Source organism: Malania oleifera, chromosome 5, assembly GCF_029873635.1.
Source record: "Malania oleifera isolate guangnan ecotype guangnan chromosome 5, ASM2987363v1, whole genome shotgun sequence".
In the NCBI taxonomy this organism is placed as follows: domain Eukaryota; kingdom Viridiplantae; phylum Streptophyta; class Magnoliopsida; order Santalales; family Ximeniaceae; genus Malania; species Malania oleifera.
Genome location: NC_080421.1, coordinates 7,570,208 through 7,592,515, shown reverse-complemented (window position 1 = coordinate 7,592,515; position 22,308 = coordinate 7,570,208). Strand labels below are relative to the sequence as shown.

The window sequence follows — 22,308 nt, the reverse complement described above, 5'->3', positions numbered from 1 at the left end:
TCGGCTATTGAAATAATGTGCAACGCGATAAAATGTCAATTGCACAAGGGCAGTGATTGGGAGGCTACGAGCGCCCTTAAGGACGGCGTTGAAACATTCGACGAGGTTGGTCGTCATGTTCCCATACCTTCTGCCCCCGTCGTGGCACTGAGTCCACATATGAGGAGCGATTTGATCAAAGAACGTCTTTGCGGGTTCCCCACCCTCATCGAAGATCTTCTCCATCCACATGTTAAACTTTCTAACCTGATGCTCCCTTCCCGCGCGCTCAGCCATTCGCTTAAGATTGACACTGTGCACTTTCGTGCTAAAGTTGCTTACAACGTGTCGAAGGCAGAATCGGTGGTGCGCACGCGGTGGCTGCCAATCGGGATTGTGAGACACTGCGGCGATGATCCCTGGATGCCTATCTGATATAAGGCAAATGTCGTCCCTATCGGTAATGGAACGAAGACAACACAGAAACCAATTCCATGTGTCCAAACTTTCCTCTTGCACAATAGCGAATGCAAGGGGAAATATTTGCCTATTTGCATCCGGGCACGTCGCAATAAGGAGTTTTCCCTTATACTTACCGTACAAGTGTGTCCCATCAATACAGATCACAGGAGGACAGTGGGGAAAACCCTGAATAGATGCTGCGAACGCCCAAAAGACTGATACAAATGTTACGGTCTGATCGCTGCCCAGTATAGGGTTCCACCTCCACTTTACGACACTACCAGGATTATAAGTGCACATTGCTTCCATCCACCTAGGCAACATCTGATAAGACTTCTCCCAATCGCCGAATACTTGGGCAATTGCCTTTTGTTTGCCTAACCAAATTTTCTTATATGAGATGGAATAGCCAAAACGACGATCTATGAATTCTTTCAATGTAGCGATTGAGGTCGACGCATCACCCCTTATCATATTCACAACCTCACTAGCAATAAGGGACGACGTGATTTGGCTATGGTCTTGCGAGAGGAGTTCATTCAAACATGTGTGCGGACCACCATATTGAGTGATTTCGAAGAATCGATGTTTTTGACGATACATCGCACGCAGTCTCCAACAGCATTCAGAGTTCTTACACCTAACAACCCATAATAGTGGGGTCGACTGCAGGACGTAGAAGTCATGGTGCGTTCGAGCGTGGTATATTCGCACAGCAGCTATCAATTGATCTTTCGACCCGAATAGCATCCCTTGACTGAGTTCTGATGATTCATCCCAACGAGTTACCCGTATAGGAAGCTCGTCACCATGGGACAAATCTGCAGCCTCTACGTCAATTACACCATACATAGGAGGTTCGTCCATGAAACTGCCGTATCCGTGCCATCGTTCGATTGACGGGGGGGTCGGTCGACATCATCGGGGAACTCTTTCGTCCCTTCACCAATTTCCTCCTCGTACGTGTCATCTTGTAAATGAACATCGTTTGTGATGTTCATCCCCACGTCCAGCGCGTTGTTCGCTATTGCGAACAACGATCCTGGTTGTTCTGCTGAAACATCCTCGCAAACACCATGAAAATTCGTATGGATAGTAGTTCCTTCATACGTCTGCGCCTCGAATGACGATCGTGGACATTCATTCATATCCACAACAGGCATCCCACCAACATCTGCATCTTCTTCCGCCGCTTCAACCACGTGCTCAATAGACGTTCCCGGCTGCCCATGTGCGGCGACACCCATTTGAGGAATGAGTTCAACATACAGTTGCACAGTCAAATATGTCGTCCCTACGCAGTGTGCATCCAACACCATGCGTAAACCGTAATCACTAGTTACGGGAACAACCTCATAGAAGATTGTATCATGATGCCCCTTAATCGGGTATCTCGCGGTTAGCCGCAATGCATTTTGATTTTGATCAATTTGCAAATACTTGTATATCTTCGTATGCAATTTAGTTAATTTACACCTATGACCAATTCTAATAGGTTGAACCGGCGGAATACTATAACTAACACCGGTTTGGCCGGTTATAATGTTACCCCCCATGTACAACAATACCGGAACCGGAATACTGCTTGAACTTCCTGTCATCTAGATTGACGCCCGGTAAATATAAACGACCTACGCAAAACAATAATTTTATGTATAAGTTGTATGCTAAGTGAATAGTGAACAAAAATAATTTTCAATACATTAATGTGCACATTATATTCTTTAAATGGGTTAGGGTACACTCATGTAATTATATGGGTCATAAATGGGTGACCCATTTAGACCCAAAAATTAAATTAATAAAACGGGTCTACCCACTTAAACCATCGGCCCATTTAAATTTTCAACCTAATCATTTATAATAATAATTTATTTAATGTATCACATTTAAAACTATACTACGAGCAAGTAACTAGTATAATAATTAAAATCTCTACGTGCATAACATAATTATGGATTGTTCAATTCGAACATTTATATAATTACATAAACAATTATGAACGTAGTTTGACTTCGTTCGACTTTCTCTTAATTAATATGCATGCATATTCATAATTGCATCATTCGTTCAGTTTAGATATGCCCGTAAGTATGTTGGTTTTTAATTCTACTATTGGTTATACCTATTATTTGTAATTAAATGACATAATTAAATAATTAACATTATAATATTAAAATCTACATGCATGATTTTATAATTATGGACCATTAAAATATAATATATGCATAATTACATAATTACGTGTACGCATGTAATTTTATTTCGTTCGATTTTCCAAATAAAAAAAACTAATAAGCATGCATGAACATACATTACATATTTGGTTCAGCTTAGATATAATTAAAATTATGTACCTAATTATAATATTGGCTACACCGAACTATCATTTGAAATTAAACTACATAATCACTTAATTAACATAATAATTTGAAAATATATGTACCTAATTGTTTAATTATGAACAATTCAATCTGATTATGTACGTAATTATCTAATTGGTTTGATTTAGATAAGCATAATTAATAATTTGGTTCAATTATCAAAACCATCTAACATGCATGCATGTACGTAATTATATAATTGATTCGATTTAGATACGTCAAAAATATGCAGGTATGTAATTGTAGTAGTAGGTACATATCATTAGAAATTAAATTACGTACATAACTACATAATTAAGATTATTATTTAGAAATCTAACCACATACATAACTATATAATTAACACTATTATTTATAAATCTATGTGCATAATTTTGTAATATGAACAATTTCGTCTCAACATGTACGTAACTACACAACTATATAAATATATATATATATATATATATATATGTACGAAATGGTTTCATTCAGTTTTCCAAACTTTTTTTTTCAAACAAAAATAATTTATGTTCTAATCTCATTTGAACCTCCTTTGTTATTTCAAATTTTCAGATTATATTGTTTCCGCATATACAAATACCATTAAAGACAAACTATAATGACATTATTAATTAAAAAAAACTAACCTTCCTCTAGATGCAGCAACGAACCAAAATACTCAGAACGCGGCGTGTGATATCAAACCAACAGAAAACATAAACAATTATCTCATGTAAATCTAAATAAAATATTCACGTTATTTTTCAAAATATTAAATCACATACCCCATCTTCGGCTTTTAAATAGTCTCGCCGCGCCTACGCCTGAGCCCGAACGGTCACCTGCACCTCCAACGGTCACCTGCAGCACGCAACGGTCGTCTGCAATCGAAGGCTTCGTCTGCAACAGGTCCTCTCTTCTTCTCTGCCTGAATGAGTTCTGAGAAGCCTCAACAAGGATTTTACCGCGCAAAACAAATCTCGCAGGTCCAACTTGCGAGATTCAACACGTGTCAAGTAGCACGTCATTCACCAGCCACGCGTCGCCTCCCCGTTCGCTCCCTCCTGAAATCTCGCAGGTTCGACCTGCGAGATTTACCACGTGTCGCCTCACCGTTCGTTCCCTTTGAAATCTCGCAGGTTTGACCTGCGAGATTTATTCACCCGTCGCCACGCGTCACGTTACCCCTGCTTCGTTCTTTGCCACGCGACGATGGCGGAGTGGCCACCAGTTTAAATCTCGCAGCATGAAGCTGCGAGATTACGTAAGCATTATTTTGGAAAAAAATTCCCTGTTCAGAGTATTATTTTATATTTTATATACTTTTAATTATAAAACGGGAAAAAGCTCGAAATACTGACCAGAGGGAGAACAGTTGTAAATAATTGAATCATGATTGGACCCTCCCCAGAAATGAAATCATTTCATTTTCCCCCTCTTTTAGATGCATCATCCCATTCGCATCCCAAGTTTAAGCTTTTAGGGCTGAAGTTTTTTGGCTTGTTTGAAAATTTTAAAAATATTTAGGAAAGGAAAAATATGAAGATTTTTTTTTTTTTTGGATATTTGGCTATTAAAAAGTGAAAAAAAAAATAAATAGCAAGTCAATGAATACAAATTATTTTATGTCTAGTTAGAATTCTATTTTTTTTAAAATTTAATCATATTAGAATAAATTTCCATTTTTATTCATATTTGAAATAAATAAAATAAAATAAATATATTTGTTTCAAACAAAATTATTGATTTAAATGGAGTCTTAATCTTAATAATGAGTGGAAAGAAATGATGAGAAATTACGTAACGTAATATATATGGAAATCTAATTTTACCCCCTTTTCATTTGAATGACTAAACCCCACTTTTTTATTATTATTATTATTTCAGGGGTTAAACCTTCACCTAACTTTCTTATTAGGTATCAAACTTTTTTCTTGTCAAATTTTAGTTAGGTGTTCGCTGGTTGTACGATAACATTCCTAAAAATTACAAAATCTTAAGTTTGATTGCTATTGAAGAAGAAACACAAAAAGATTAATCCTTATAATGATAAAACAACATAAAAGTTGAATCCCATCGATGCAAAGTTTTTTGACTTTTTTTTTCCCTTCCAGAAATATATTCCTTGAAGGTCGATAAAAAACAGAGATCCTAGACTCTTTCCTCTCATTAGTTAATTTTAAATCATAGTGTTATGTGTTTGTTTTAATAATGAAATAAGCATACCAATGCAAGCCCTCATGTGAATAAGTTATATGAGAAATATTAATATTTACCATACAAAGTTATTTTGTTGAACCAATAAGATTTGTTAGACATTTACTATGTTAATCTTTCAAATCCTTTCACACTTTTGTACTTGTTTGGTAATAAAAAAATTATTATGCATCAATTTGCCTTTTATTTTTACAAGAACTTAGGACGTGTCACATTTTAAAATTGTATTTTTTTTTTTACAATTCGTGTGAAAGGATAGTGTATTTTAGAATAAGTTTGACTATAGAAGACCTTTTTTTAAAAATAGAAATTATATATAACATATTTAGTAACATATTTTTTATTTTTATTTTTTTAAAGTTAATTATTTTTATAAACTTTTTGAAGTTATAAATTTAAAGTGTTTACAAGTTAAAACTTATATTTTTCTAACAAATTATTATATTTTTTACACATGCTCTTATCTTTTGAGTATTACAAATATTTTCACATATTAAGTTGAATTCCTAAAGTCACATATTCATTTTGGTAATTTTAAATATTTTAAAATACAATATACATTTTCTTCTAAATACTTATAATTAATTGACAGGCTAAAACAAATTTTACAATAATTTCGATTAACTCATTTTTATCAATTCCATTTTAAAATTGTAAGTATGTGTGTGTGTGTTTTAAATAATAATGCAAAAGTCATAGGTCCAAACTAAGCCTTACTAAAAAAAAAAAAAAAATTCTAAATAGTAGTTTTTTCCTCCAAAAAATATAAAATAAGTTAACCATCAATTTTCTTCAAACGGAAGCGTGGAGCTCGCGCAGCACGCTGCGACGCATAAAAAAATAACTAAATGCATATAAAACTAGGGGCGAAAAATTCCTCCCCCCGCCATAACTACACACGCAGGAAGTCTGTCGTCTTCTCTCATGGCGATAGAGAAATTGCTTTTCTAATATATGTATTGAACCAGTCGCAATCCAATCCTTCCGCAAGAAATCAAAAATAGTGACGCATCCGTCGATTTCCTCACTACCGCATTATACAAATTTCAAAGCTTGAAGGTAAGAGACCTATAAATATCGGTTCTTTGGCGTTTTAAATCTTCAGATTCGTGTTTTGTTTCTTAATTTTCGTCGGTGCCAGAAGGCAGATCGATCGAGAGAATTATGGGGAGTTTGGCGGCGATTCTGAGGCACCCTGACGATGTGTACCCCCTGATGAAGTTGAAGATGGCCGCGCGGAATGCGGAGAAGCAAATCCCTCCGCAGCCTCACTGGGGCTTCTGCTACTCCATGCTCCACAAGGTCTCTCGCAGCTTCGCTCTCGTCATCCAGCAGCTCGGTACCGAGCTTCGCGATGCCGTAAGTTGCAAACCACATTTTGCCCTTTTAAAAAAAAAAAAAAAAAATTATAAAAGTGTAGTTCGTATGTGTGTGTGTGTGTGTTTTTTTTTTTTTTTAATAATAATTTTAGATATGAGCAGTTCTGATGTTATTTATTGTTGTGAATGTTTGATTGATTTTCAAAGGATTTTTGGTGGAATTTTGTGATTACGTTTATGTTGTAATAGGATATTTAATTGTTTGTAGTACTAGCATTAGAGTTTTCACCATGGAACTATAAATCTATTGAGTTGTGAAAGAGCCTCAGTTTTGAGTGAATTATCTAAGGCAAGGAATCAATTTTTTTTTTCTTTGGTTTCGTGGCATCAAGAGGTTTTAAATAATGTAGATGGGTTATTTTATAGTGATATATGGGTAGTCGAGCGCTTTATTTTTAAGGAATAATTTTGGAAGAGGACCATGAGGAACCGTCCCTCCATAGTCTCCTTGTATACTGATAGGGGCACTTGACATTACTTAGAAAAACAAAAATTGTCCATGGGTGAATCTCTAAGGTTTTGGGATTCCAAATTCCTTTTAACTTTCTTTTTTCAATTTCTACTTTTTTTCTTATTCAAATATAAACTATTTGAAATGATTGTCTTGAATTATGTTTGAAGAAAATGGTCAAGTGGCCCTATCATAAGGTAGGAGATTGTATGGGGAGACTGCATGGAACTACTTTCTAACTGTCCTCTTTCAGAAACATCAAAACAGAAGTGGACTGACTTGCGATTTAGAAGTTCTAGTAAGTTTATCTTGTTGGTGTGCTTTGGGCAGGGAGATGCTTTAATCTAATTTTTCATGTCTTGAAATCTAAGATGGCATTAGAACACGTTCAAGTGGTGAATACATTCCCATAGATTCATATATTTGCAATGTGTAAAATAGTTTCTCGGACATCCTTTATACAATTTTATCACAATTGGTCCATTGAGATGACTAGTGTGAGACATTCCCTTTTTTTTGTCTTATGAGCGAAACATGCAGTAAAACTGCCGAGGGGCATTTTTTTTCCTAATGTTTAAGGTATTGTTAATTTTGTTGATAATTTATAGTTACAAGTTTCAATAGAGAGTGCTCTTGATGCTTACACAGATTAAATCACCACTTGCATTTTTGAAGAAGCCTTTCTCAGTATCTTTACTTTTATGAGATAGACATTTATTAAGGGTTTGAACTTTGTTCCTAACTGTTAGATGATGCTTCCCTAGTGAGTTGATAAACTGCTCTCTGTGTCTTGTTTTAAATGTTGGGTAAAATCCAACAATACCCCATGGGTTTTCTGAATATGACACTCCACTCCTGTATTTTCAAAAACTACCAAAGAATCCCCTGAGATACTATTTTATTGACAAAATGAACCTTCCATTAGTTGAGTGAATTGTTAAGTATATGTGAAAAAAATGAATTTTAATCATAATAAAATGATATTTTAAAATGACACCCGTTTAATAAATTAAATTAAAAAAATTGGTCAACATAATATCTTGAAACTAACTCAGCGAATTGAAGACCTAATTGGTTCTCAAATTAACTGGTTTATCTGGTCTAATCGCTTTAAATCAAGCTATTGACATCAGCATAACAAAAAAATTATATTATTATTTCAAAAATTTTGAAAAATATATGAAAAAAATAAAAAGTACTAATAATTCATAAAAAATACCTAATAATTATAATATTACAAAATATTTGTTAGATGTAATTTTCATAAAAAATTGATCACTAAACACATCATAAAGCAAACAAAACATAGTTCAATATTTTTAAATTCAAGTAAATTATCAAATATATTGTTAAAAAAAAAGATAAATTAAAAATTAAAAATTCATTCTTTATAAATTAAGCTATAAATTTAGATGTTAGTTCTTAAGTATGTAAAATATGAATGTTAAATGGTTAAAGAAAATTTAAATTTATATTAGTTGGTTGGCCTTTGTTTGAGACAATTCACTGATTTTTTTTTATTTTATTCATATCACTATGTTATTAAATATGGTATTCAACCAAACCCAAAAAGCAAGCCACAATTTGATCAACAATCTGATCCAAGCCGATTTTTTTAAACTATATTTTACTTGTTAAAGATATATTCAGTCATTTATTTTCATAAAATGTGTGTAGCAAATATTTTTGTAACAATATAGTTATTTAAGTATTTTTCTGAATAATTTATATTATTCATAATTTAATTTTTAAATAATAATTTAATTATGTTGTCATACTTATGTCAATTGATTAACTTGGCCTTGTCGCTAGGTGTTCGATTCACTTATAAGTTTAAATTTCAATATATATTGTAATTAATTGACCAATTTTTTCAACTTAATTTATTAAATTAATGTAGTTTTCTTAATTTATCTTACCAAAATTGAATGAAAGGGTACAATTGTCATTTTATTAAGAATAAAATTTAATTTTTTCACTAAACTTAATGGTTGACTAACAATTAACTAACGGAAATTTCATTTTGTCAATAAAATGAAATCTTAGGGGGTTTTGAGGTAGTTTTCAAAAACTCGGGGTGGAGTGTCATATTCTAAAAAGTCAGGGGGTGTTGCTGGATTTTACCTTTACATGTTTTTAATGCTTTTTTGGCACTGGGCAGTTCTGCACTGTAAAGATTGTATGGTATCAAAGTAATGCTGTAGCATGTTTGGAGGAATCTGTAATGACATTTGAAGCACCAATCACACTGTCTCTTCAATCTGCATGTTCATCAATAATAGATTAACTATGATTGAGTAGCTCTCCCTATTTAACTTGACTCTCACCTTTATGGCTTCATTTGGGGCATTAAACATTTCCTCTTTTGCATACTACACAAAGTGCCATCACTAGTCATTTCCTTTGTTACTTCATGCTTCTAACTTTCCTTGTACTTTCTTCTCTCATTTTGCAGGTATGCATTTTTTATTTGGTCCTTCGAGCTCTTGACACTGTTGGTTTGTTCCTATAATCTCTAACCTTATTTATTGTGCAATATTTCATACTTTCTTTGGGTCTGATGGACTGCATTTGCCCTGTCCTGGTCTTTAAAGAAATAAACAATAATAATACCTTGTTTCTTCAGTTCTCTGCAACCTTAATGCAGAATTTTCTGAATTTTGGGTTTATCCAATACCAGATTGTACTCTGTTATCAGCTACAGGCAATACTTGATGGATACAAATTAATTTTTAAATTCTCTTTTATTCTCGAATATTTAGATGTCTTGTCAGTATGTAAGCTTCTCACGTTACACGTATTTTTAGAAAATATAGATATCAGATTTTTCAACAATTGAAAACCTACCAAAACTACATGTGTGCACATGCTTTCCTATGCTTGTTATGTCAGTGTTGCACAGTTTCCTTCATTATACTTATTGTGGTATGCATTCAGAATTTTTATAATGATGCTGGTAGCTAATATAGTTTATATTGTTAGATTAGTTACCAAAAACCAGTCTAGTTCATTGTTTATCTTTCGACTAATCTCATTTGTTGTTTGGGCTTTGTTTTTCCTTTTGTGTTATTTATTTTATTTTTACTTTTACAGAGGATGACACAAGCATACCAACAGATGTCAAAGTACCCATTCTGATTGCCTTTCATCAACATATATATGATCGGGACTGGCATTTTGCATGTGAGAACTTTTGCGATCTTGTTGCTAATGTAGTTGCCTCTTTTGCAGTCCCATTCTTGTTTGTAGTTTTCCCTGACAAACTCTTTTGGCATTTGATGACTGTTCCCTTGGCTAGTCATGCAATGTGAAGCTAGCTCTTGCTGTGCATTAGATGCAGAGAAAGCCTTGCTGGTTCTATCTTACATATGCGGGCTTTGTTTCCCATTTGACCTCCATTTGAATGTTATTAACTTTGCACCTTGCCTTTTCTTATCCAAAGCTTTAGTTTGCACCGTAAAAGTTTTCCCTAGCATTTTTGCATACAAATATGCTCTTTATAGCTAATATAACCATGCCTATTCAGTTTAAGGAACATATTTTTGTAGCTATTAGTGAGAGTTGGTGTCAAGTGTCAACAATGCAATATGAAGAAAAACCCCTTAGGTTTGAATGTCTTCTTGTACCCTATCCTGGTTCAGATCAACCAAGTGGCAAGCTTTAGGTTTGAATGTCTTCTTCATCTCCCCACTTACAAAAAAGAGATGTCCTTAGACGATGGTGGAAATTTATTTTAAAAGATTTTAGTTCTTGAGCTTGCTTATTTGATCAGTCGAACTGCCATTTTGAATGAGGAAACGCAATTTTTTGTTGATAAAATATATTATCTAATGATTGGCTTTAGTAGCACCGGCCATTTTTCTCATGTGCGTTGCACGTGAGTAATTGCAGGTGAGTAATATATCTATTAGATTTTTCAAACAATGACCCAGATGAAACTGAAGAAAATTTTGGATGGAAGCTATTGAGAAGCTATACTCCTTGGTAAAGATTGAATATTGATGAAGTTATAGATATCTGTAAATTTCCAAGAACTGGTTCAAGTTTGTTATAGGATTTGAATATTGATGAAGTTATAGATATCTTTAAAATTCCAAGAACTGGTTCAAGTTTGTTATAGGATTGTTAGCTTTAAAGTACAACTAATTGTAGACCATAGAGTATAATATTACTTCTAATATAGCATGTAATAATTTAGTTAGAAAATGATCTTTGTTCTAAAATCAACTTTGGGAGAGCTTTGATGACCAACTTTTACTATAAAGTGATTTTAGGTTTAAAATCAACTTCAAACTTTGTGAATGTGATTTATTAAACAAATTACTTTTATTTGTTATATACTTTACCTAAAACCAAGCAAATTGCAATTTTCAAAATCTTAATAAAATCTTCACAATGATGTGTTGATTGACAGTATTCAGTAGAAGTGAAAATGCAATGAATTATGACATGATTTTGTTTTAGTTTAATTTTTGAAGGTATTCATGTTATGAAATTAAGGTTAAAAAGTTTGTTACTTGCACATTGATAGATAGAGTATGGCCATTCATATTTGTGATTGGCACTACTCATACTTTTGTGTATTGATAGATATAGATGTAGGGCCATTTATTTTATCCAGACTGGTAGAATTGTGTATACCTAAGGGTAATCTCATCCATCTGGATGCTTTAAGCAAGACAGTTGTCAATTATAATGCTTTGACAATTGAATTGCAAGAAGAATCACGTGCCACCTTTTTGGTCATTGCAAAATGTTCTTTTATTGTTCTCTATGTACCTTTTATGTTTAATCTTTTTCCAACTTTTACTGGAATGGCTAAATGCTTTGTGTATCTTATCTGGAAGCCTAAGCTTTCTTATACCTCTCAAGGACATGAAACCACATATATGCTTGATATGATGGTTTTCCAGCATCAATGTACCAGTGCTTTTTGTATGAAATTTCTTGGAATGCTTGCTAACCTTTCATTATTTTGTGTCAAGGTGGTACAAAAGAGTACAAAGTTCTCATGGACCAGTTTCATCATGTTTCAACTGCTTTTCTGGAGCTTGGAAGAAGGTACATTATCACAGCACTCTTATCTCTTCTCCTGATTCATAATCAAGGGTTTTTATACAGACATGAGGTTATGAATGCAAAATAATTGTCTTGGAGAATTATGCAGGACAGCTGCACATTATTTCTGTTTATCTAGCTGAAGGACTAGTGCAAAATTATTTTTATTCATAGTTAGATCTTTTCATCTGGCTAGTTTACTGTTCACGGTTTTGTCAATGCATTTGGAAACTCAATATGGTAAGGGTTTTAGCCATGTCTGACCCTTGAGCATTGGGCATGACTATCCCTAGAATGTGCTGGTTATGCTCTGATCAATCTCCTGAAGACATGTTACCATTTGATATCCTATAAGAATATCTGCCCTTCATCAAGGTAACCTTAAGTTTTATATCATATAATCAATCTGTTTCCAATCAGACTGCACTCACAACACTGCACTCATGATATGGAAGTTACTAACTGTTTAGTCATTTTGGTCATTTAATATGTTTTTGAAATGCACACCGAACACTGCATTTATATAGTCAATAGTTAGCTCGATTACTTATATCATCTTTCGTAATATTTATTTTATTTGGTCCCTGTTGGTGCTTTGGTGCGTGAATGACTGAAATTATTACCATGTTTCCGTGCATCTTAGATATAATGCTTTGAATTAGATGCTAGTTAAAACATGGAACTAAGGTCTTAAATTTCAATATTGATTAAATTTTTGAGCCTTCAAAAATACAGTTATTTTGATGAAAAATTCAATTTTAAAAATGAGAGAACTAGCAGTAAAGCATAAAAGTTTTTACGTAACTTTAGAAGTTGTTAATACACAATAATGTATAATTTAGAACTGCAAATAAAACTGATTTAGATATAAAAGGATTGAAGAAAATTTTGTATTTAGTCTATGAGTTACATAAATTCTATGAAGGCTTAAAGCTATCATTCTTATCCTTTGTGCTAGTGATTAAAAAAGAAAAGATTCACCAAGAGAAAGAATTCACTTGGCAATAATTTACCAGATGCTAACTGCCAATTTATGATAAAAATCTTAGACAAGGCAGGAAAATGACATATCAGTTAGCTTACTTGGGAGGGAAGGAAGAGGAGCTCATCAAGCATCCCAGAAAGTGTTAATAGTCGATTATATATATTTATCTTTTCTACTGTATTTATTTGTTATTATGATCCAATTTTGTCAATAAGATAAAAAATATCAAATGATTTTATAAACCATTTAATATAATATGAATAACCAAAATAAAAATTATTGATTAACCACTAAAATAACTACAAGAGAATGCTCACAATGATGCGAAAAATACAATCCTATCCCAAATCAAAGGAAAAGGTGAAGAGCAATCATGAAAAATAGGAGCATTTTCTCTCCAACAAAAACACCTAAAATGGCACACCACCAGTACCTTTTTGCATCCTTAGGCCTTTTGAAATGACGAAACCTCTAAAAATAATCAGCAACAAGGCCTCCACAGAAATAGGGCACCCCCAAAAACACATGGAACAATCTAAAAAGCTTATTCTATAAACTCCAAGCCATAGAGCAATGAAGAAATAGATGAGCACGAGAGACTCATTACTAGCATTATACATCACATCAGGAGACTAGGCCTTGTAAAGTCTTTTAATCTACAGATTGTAGTAAATTATTGGTGTTAACTCCATTAAGGATGGCCCCACCCATACAAAATATTTAACCTTAGAGGCTTAGCTTTCCATAAACGTTTAGCAAGAAGGAAAGAATTAGAGGAGCATAAAATGAGAATAGAAAAAAATTTACTGGAGACCACACCAAAACCATCCAAAGTCCTAATCCTAGCATCCCCTTTATAACAAGGCCAATAAGAATCCAACGAGCTCTTAAGCCTTCATGCGTTTAGAATGTCTTATAATACAATTGAGGATTTCTCAAGTACTAATGTTTAGTTCAAAATTCAAGCACTTAAAAATTCTGTCTAACTTGAGATTTATTTAATGAAATTCTTCTAATTTGTTGAAATTTCATGCCAGAATTATCAAAGGGTCTGGTAAAGGTTTAGTATTCTGATTTTCATGTGATGTAGGGCCCTTTGCATCATTTTGAGCACTGTGTGTGATTGATGAATCTTGGGGCACTGCTCTTTCATGGAGTGTTGGGATTCACTTTGTTTTAAGAGCTTTGTGCATGTAGTTGTTTATCTTAATTTTTACATGTATAACTTTTTTGGCATACTTATGCATGTGCATGTTGAAATTAACTCATGACATTTGATAAATGCTGCAGTTATCAGGAGGCCATTGAGGATATTACCAAAAGAATGGGTGCAGGCATGGCCAAATTTATATGCAAGGAGGTATAATATTATTTTTTGCATACATTACTTCAATTTTAAATTGTAATGGTGGTTTTTTTTTTTGGAACTTGATGAATTTGAAAAATTGAATGAAATAATGAGGCTTTCTTAGTAGAGTACGCGAAGTTTGAGCTGATGGTCGCTTCATGTGTTTGTGCATGTTAGTTCATTATTCTCAAATTGTCAGTTTTACAAGAATTTGTGGTCCCCACTCCCCATGATTGAACTTTGAGTTCCTAATGAATTGTGGGTTCCAACAATTTAGAATCTAGTTCTTTTTTTTCTTTTTCCCTTTGCAGAAGTAAAGAGTTGACCAGCATGCTGAACACTGTCTTAATTATTTGGCTATATATTCTGTATGTTGCAAGCATTTGATCTTGAGGGTTAGCTTGGAAGATTTATAACAGTTCAATAAACAATCTTTAAAAAATTATCAAGTTTTGCCATCATCCACTGACCAGAAATGTGTTTGGAGACCTGAAAGTTGTCATGTGCAATGTCTATTCGTTCTGTTAAAGATATGCATTGTTGGCCCACAACCTAACAGCTTAAGCTTTTAGGTAAAGTGGTAATCTAACATGGTATCAGAGCTGGTTACCATTTACCAGGAGGTTTTGAGTTTTAGTCTTGTTGCTCGCGTTTATTATGTGGTGTTTAAAAAATTATTGTATTCCCTATAATGTGTGTTATTGTGTTTATCTCTCCACATGCTAGTGGGCTGCATGTGCTGGGGGGGGGGGGGTGTTAAAGCTTGATATGCATTGTTGGTCCACAACCTAACAGCTTAAGCATTTAGTAAAATGGTAATCTAACAATTCATTTTACACTTATTTTCCCAGTAAACTGACATGGTATATTTATGTCAAAATGTTCATATCTTGGGGAGTTCGTGTTTTGGTTATCAATTGTAATGTTTGCTGCATCTCTGAAGCTAAAGCCATGTCTAAGGTCATGCAGACAAGTTGGGTGTAATTCATGTATGCTGTTTATAAGTTTCTCCTTGTCTTCTTGTTTGCAGGTAGAAACCATTGATGACTACAATGAATATTGCCACTATGTAGCAGGACTTGTTGGATTAGGATTGTCCAAGCTTTTCCATGCCTCCAGGTTGGAAGATTTAGCTCCAGACTCTCTATCCAACTCCATGGGTTTATTTCTTCAGGTATTGCTTTTGAAATGCTTTTCCATCCTTGGTCTCTAATTTTTTCTTGAAGACAGATTCTCAAATCTTATATTGTTTATTTAAAAATTACAGAAAACAAACATTATTCGAGATTATCTGGAGGATATAAACGAGATACCAAAGTCACGCATGTTTTGGCCTCGCGAGATATGGAGTAAATATGTCAACAAGCTTGAGGTTTGTCTTTTTCATAAGTTTCATCATGAGATTCTCATCTTACCTGTTTTTTTTTTAACCTGTCATTTTGATCTATTCATGCTCTCAGTGCAATTATAGTTTAGCTTCAGTAAGGGATTTCATCTCTGTAAATATTCATGGAAAATATTATATGTGGGATAATTCCTGTGTCTTGATTGCATGTGTGGATGTACCTCAGGATTTGAAATATGAGGAAAACTCAGACAAGGCGGTGCAATGCTTGAATGATATGGTCACAAATTCTTTGATACATGTTGAAGATTGCCTGAAGTATATGTCTGTTCTTCGAGATCCTGCCATATTTCGATTTTGTGCTATTCCGCAGGTATGAAACCTTTGAACTAAATATGGTATTTGTAAACTGATGTAGACATGCTTCTTGTGAAAAAGCAAATAATTAGTTTTAGTCTCACCATGTTTCAGGATTTTCTCTGCAGAAGCAAGCATGCATGCATTTGCATGTAATATATGCATATGCATTTTTCATTTTCTAAGACAATATGATCTTGCATATTTGAGGAGCTGGGCAAGCAAGTGTATTTTTCCATTTGTTTACTATAGACCCATCGTGCCAGATCTCAGCTTTGTGCACCAGGTTGCCCTTTTTTGTTTTTGGTCTTTTTTTAGCCCGGGGGAGGGATAAGAACCTCTTTCAGGGAAATTATTTTATCCATGATCTTTGACAGAAGATTATTAATGCAAGGAGATCCCGGGCTTTATTTTGGTTGAGAGCCGATGTGCGAGTTGTCACAGGAGCCTTGTTGAAGTACATAATTATTGGGCCTAGGTAGTTCAATCCAGCATTTACATAATAGTAGGGTCAATGGAGCTTTCTTTTTTTATTTTATTTATTAAGCACCAGGAAAATTAAGTATACATTAGTTTCTGTCATAATTCAGAGGAGGAATTTTAATTTATTTCAATTTTAGGTCCAACAAATTCAGCAGGTAGTTTGCCAGGTTAATTCATAGGTTTTTGGTGTAAAAACCTGGTTCTGATCTGTGTCCCCACACCCCCACCCGCGCGCACGCGCATGTCCTGGCATGTTAGTCTGGGTTTTGGTTGGATCATGGTTGCTAATTGCCCGACATAGAGCTGCCACTGTTGAGATTGTGCCGAGTGAGCTGCCTTTTTTCTTCATGAGCAGTTTTATGATTTGAGGATTTGGCTGGAAAGTGTATATCCTTGTCTGCAACCTATACCTAGCTATTGGATGCATTTTATGGATTTGTTCTCCCTCTGTATGCATATGTGGCAACAACTATGATGATTTGTGCAATACAATGCAATGGTTGAATTAGATTATGTTTTGTATCTCAATTTAATCCCAAATTTTGATGCTTGATGTTAAGTTGTAGTGTTATACTTTGCTCTAATTCTATATTTGTTCTATTATCTCTCCCCCCCCCCCCCCCACCAATTTCCTATAATTCTATATTTGTTATATTATCTCTCCCCCCCCCCCCCCCACCAATTTCCTATTTCCAAATGCTTCTTCTACATTGGTATATATATAAATATGATTATGTTCTGCATTTTGCAGTTTAGTTTCGGTTGTGTGTGAGATTTAGTATGCATGACTGAATTAGATTATGTTTTGCGTCTCATTTTAATCCCAAATTTTGATACTTGATGTTAAGTTGTACTGTTATACTTTTCTCTAATTCTATATTTGTTCTATTACACCCCCCCCCCCCCCCAAGGCAACCACAGAGCATACTGAGTTTAATTGACAAGATCAGAACCTCCCTCACAATCCCCATAATTTTCTATTTTCAAATGCTTTCTGTTCTACATTGGTATATATGAATATGATTATATTCCACATTTTGCAGTTTAGTTTTAGTTGTGTGCGAGATTTAGTATGCATTTTTGATTGTGAGATAATTTTTTTTCATTATTTCCTTTGCAGTAGGCAGTCATATTTGATTTGTTACTTGTGAATGGATTAATATTCTGCCTGCTCACATTTTTTTGATAGATTATGCATTATGGGATGTGTTCATGGAAGTGTACATTCTTGTTAATGTGTTAACCAGATAATGTCAATTGGAACACTGGCTTTATGCTACAACAACATTGAAGTATTCCGAGGAGTAGTGAAGATGAGACGAGGTAAGATAGCTATTTGTGGTCAATGTTATGCTTTGCTTATGTGAACAGGAAAAAAAACATGCTACTCTATTTTTAAGTGGTTTATATGTTATTTGTGAGGCATTTCTTGCACTTTTTATTTAGCATGTATTAATCTTAGGATTGGTATTAGCATTCTAAGAAAGGTAATTATCATACACTGCAATATGATATTGTGGCACATTGGTACTTTGGCACTCAGTTTGTACACTTCAAGGATGGAATATGGATGATATTTTTAAAAAATTATTAACTGATCCTATGACTTGTGAATTAATATTGGCAAACATTATGCCATTCGTGGGGTTCAATTGTCAATAATACTTTCCATGTAATTTCATTGAGCAGTAATGTCTACAAATTTTGTCATATTGATTCTGTGGCTTGAAGAAGTGCCTCAGGTGCTTAAAAGCTTACCATGAATGTGAGATACTAATTGATTTGGTATGCATAAACGGCCCACATGGGAAAGTTTAAAGTGATCAAATTTTCTGTGCATATGGAGTATAATCTCCTTGGAAAATGATCCCTTTTTTCTTTCTCAAAGATTTTAGGTGTCATTATACATGTAGACTGGTGTCACTGTAGATGATATGACATGCTGAGTGTTCTAGGAAACTCCATTAATTTGGTGCTATCAGCGGCTGAGAAGGATGCATCCGTACAATGCAGACTATTAGAGTTTGTTAATGGTTATACTGTTTTTTTGCTGAATTTTGGATCATTAGATGAATATATTGTTTGAACATATTAAACATTTAAATACCACCCCCACCTCCTCCAAAAAATAAAATCACATTTGCAAAACCTTCTTTCTCCATGCATCTTAAACACTTGAATTTTTTATGTTGTTAGGATGTTAAAGATTGTTATACTGTCGATGTTTTTTACCATTTTATATTCTAATCAAGATTGGTTCTTTGCTTATTGTGTGTGTGTTTTCCTTTTTTCTTTGCCATTTCTTGCTTTCTGTTCAGGCCTTACTGCTAAAGTTATTGACCGAACAAAAACAATGTCTGATGTATACGGAGCCTTCTTCGATTTTTCTTGCATGCTGAAGTCCAAGGTATGATGCTTTCTTTCATGCTGATGCATGCTGATGTTTCCGGTATAATGTCCAAGTATTTTATTGAATAATCAACATTAGCTTCCAAGATTTTTTTTAACAAAAGTTATGCCTTATTTTTTAATAGTACACCCATTGATTTTGTTGTTAACATCTATTGAGATCCATGAATATCTAAAACATTGCTTGGGTCCAATTCATGTAGCAGGGAGTCACCTCTCACACCATTATGTAGCAGGTGAATGATGGTTTGGTAGTTGATAAGAAAAATTTAGGGAAATTCACAAATGCAGAACACTATTGAGAATTTTGATTGCTTATGTACTTGCATATAAATATGTATGTGCATTGTGTATTTATAGAGCAATTGACAGAACTAATATGCTAATCAATCCCTCTCTTTGTATGGTAAAAGGAGATTACTCTTCTTGATATTCAGAATGATTGTGAACTGTATAATTTAGCTCCACATAGATCTCCAACTTGAAAGGGAGGGAATCTTAGACTTCAGCCTCTGTGTCATGACTTAAGTATCCTGTGCAAGCCTTTCAAAATCAAGCAAAAACTATCCTCAGTGAACACAGAAATGTGGCATTTGTCTTCAATTTCTATAGCGAAGAACTAATTTAAAAGACAAGAAGCTATTTTTTCAGACTTTATACTACCTCTAATAAATTTAATTTTTTAAAACCCTATTTTGTAGCTCAGTTAAGATTTGATAATACAGAACTTCAGTGTTTTTTCATCACTATATTTGGCTTGAATCTATATCACAAATTAAGAACTTATGATCATGAAGGCATTCACTTATTTCTTTGCAATTTTTTTTTATACTTACGACCAGTCTCCCACTTGTTTAGGCACATTTGACTGTGGGGCTAGATTCTATTTATAAATTAGCTGTGCCATGATTGCTTTTATAAATTTAAGAATGAGGGCCTGGCAACCAAATGGCATGTGGCGGCGCCAAGCATCATATTGAACTCAACTGCACATCCTATGCTTCCTCTTCTTTTGATGGCATTCTTTAAAGTTACCTAGTCACATAGGTTGTGCCGTCTAACTCTGTTTTCTTCACTGCTGTTTTACTCTAATTCACCAAAGACCTCCATGACATCCACTGGAAGTTAAGACTATTTGTTTTGAATCTTGGTAGTTATTTGATAAACTTTCATTCCTCCGACAGCTTCCTTTGAAGCTCAACTATAAGTAGTTGGTTTGATCAAATTTAAGGGGGGAAAATGACAGTACAAATATCAGACAAACATAATCTTGCTTATGAACCTGATCCTACTGGTCAAAATTGCAATTGATGGCTGTTTTCTCTGCACTGCCATTTCTTGGACATCAAGAAAATGAGTACTTAATGTGAACTACCGGTAGCTATTAACTGGTAACTTTCGTGCATGGTCCTGAAATATTGTCTGTGGAGCTACCATCAGCTTTGAAGGGGGTTTTGGCCTCCACAAAGATGTGAAACCAAAAACTTTTACTACACTTTACAACAACAAACAACAACAACAACAATAGGTGTTGTTTGTACTAAAATGGCAAAGAAGCCATGGCGTCGGTTTAACTTCCCTCTTTTACCACTAGCTGGTTTCCCCCCTGCTCCCCACCCCCCTCACTATTTTGGCTGAGAATTCTATTCTTACTGACTGAAAACCTGCTACATTATGGATGCAGGTTGACAAAAGCGATCCTTACGCTACTAAAACGTTGAGCAGGCTGGAAGCAATTCAGAAAATATGCAGGGACTCTGGAACCCTAACCAAAAGGTCTGTATGCTTTCCTGTTATCCTCTTTATTAGCATTAACATGTTTTCTCTATGTTTTACAACTCTTTTCTGGGCTACAACAGGAGATCTTATATAATGAGAAGCGGGCCCAGATACAATTCTGCCCTGGTGAGTCCTGTCAATATTTGTAGAAAATAGAAATAAGGGAGAAACTCATTAAGCACAAGGGGCAAGATGGATATGGATTGTATTCACTGATTACACTGCAATGTCAATGCAGATGATCACCTTCTTCGTTTTATTGGCCATCATTTTTACCTATCTGTCTGCCAATTGACAAATTAATTACTGTAAGTTTCTTCTCTTACTCTCTCTCCCCTTATTCTTCTTCTTCTTCTTCTTCTTCTTCTTCTTGATGGGGAGATTACTGCTTGTTTCTATTTCATCTTCCAAAATGTGAAAAACAGGGTCTATTACCCCTCCCCTGGTTGCTTATTTGCTTCTAATATTACATGCAGGGATGCTTTCTTGAGAATCTGTACCTTGAATGGCTAGCTGCTGGCTGCTCAAGGGTTTAGGTCTAGTTCCTTGGAACTCCTGTTGTTTTCTTGTGCGTGTACACAATAATCATGGGGATGTTTGACAGCATAAGCATAGCGATAAAAAAAAAGAGAAAAAAGAGAAGGAAGCGATGTTTATTTATTATAAATCAAATATGTATATTGTGTAATATGGTTCCTTTAGCCTCAGCCTGCATTTACAAATGTATCCCTAATCCTATATAGCAGTTCTTGAAGCAAACACCATGAAATGAGTTTGTATTTTGGTCGTCTCTACCTCTGAATATGGATATCAAGCAGTCAAAATTTGTGAATCAACTTGTTCGTGTAGTTTTTCCCATTTTCTGAGTTCATATGCGTTTTTGTGCACGTGTATATATGTATTAAAATAATTACTCAAGAACTAAGGTTACGTTTGGTTTGCAAAATGCTTATTTTTAAGAATATATTTGTTTTAGTTGGTTAATTATAATTAGTTATATAAGAAATTATGTTATTACTATAAAACAAATGACAATGTGAAATGTTGTGTCCATAATAAGGAATAGATAAGAAATAATTATTTCTAAATTTTATACGGGGATGTCTATTCTTTCTTATAATATGTTAATGAAATACATAGAAATATATGAGGAATAAATATTTCCTTGATTCTTAAAATCTAAATTATATTTTATTTTATTTCAATAAATAGCTATTTCATTGAATCAAATGAGCTGTAAAATGTAAATCAAAATTGTGTTTATTTGATTCATAAATTCCATTTATATCAATTAAACAGTAATGTGGTTTTGGTTTGACAATTCTTATATTGTATGCATGTTCGTTACTGATGCATTTTATTCATAATATTTTGCATCTATATCTCAACGATTTCTAAAAGTTCTTAAAATGTTTTTATTTTTTGTGACTTATTTTTACCATTTAAAAAAAAATCAAATTCAAAATAAAAAAATTTATATTCTTACTAGTCCCAAAATTCTAAAAACTTTGGCCATCATTTGAAAAGTTGCGGTCTGGAATGATGATAAAGTCCTTTGGACAATTGGATCCAGCAGGGATGATGAGCATGGGCATGCCATTGAAATGGGAGGGCGTAGGAAGGCAGGTGAGGGTGTAATGGATGGGACTTTGTGATCCACTTCTGTCTTCATCCAACTCAGTTGGCACCA

At 34.0% G+C, this 22,308-nt stretch overlaps 1 protein-coding gene across 3 annotated transcripts; it reads left to right on the top strand.

Moving 5' to 3' along the window:
• The first annotated feature begins 5,818 nt into the window (after positions 1-5,818).
• Positions 5,819-21,476, top strand: LOC131156448 (squalene synthase 2). 3 transcript variants are annotated; one of them, XM_058110147.1, is made up of 15 exons: positions 5,819-6,083; positions 6,169-6,383; positions 9,310-9,352; positions 9,948-10,037; positions 11,840-11,915; positions 14,188-14,257; positions 15,276-15,419; positions 15,513-15,617; positions 15,817-15,963; positions 17,678-17,753; positions 18,749-18,837; positions 20,524-20,615; positions 20,699-20,744; positions 20,857-20,926; positions 21,095-21,476. In XM_058110147.1, the coding sequence occupies exons 2-14, from the start codon at positions 6,189-6,191 to the stop codon at positions 20,911-20,913; spliced, it is 1,230 nt and encodes a 409-aa protein (XP_057966130.1). In that variant the 5' UTR covers positions 5,819-6,083; positions 6,169-6,188; the 3' UTR covers positions 20,914-20,926; positions 21,095-21,476. The 3 variants fall into 3 exon arrangements, with proteins under 3 accessions (XP_057966130.1, XP_057966128.1, XP_057966127.1); XM_058110145.1 differs by having other exon boundaries at positions 6,166-6,383; XM_058110144.1 differs by having other exon boundaries at positions 6,073-6,383.
• Positions 21,477-22,308: the final 832 nt, after the last annotated feature.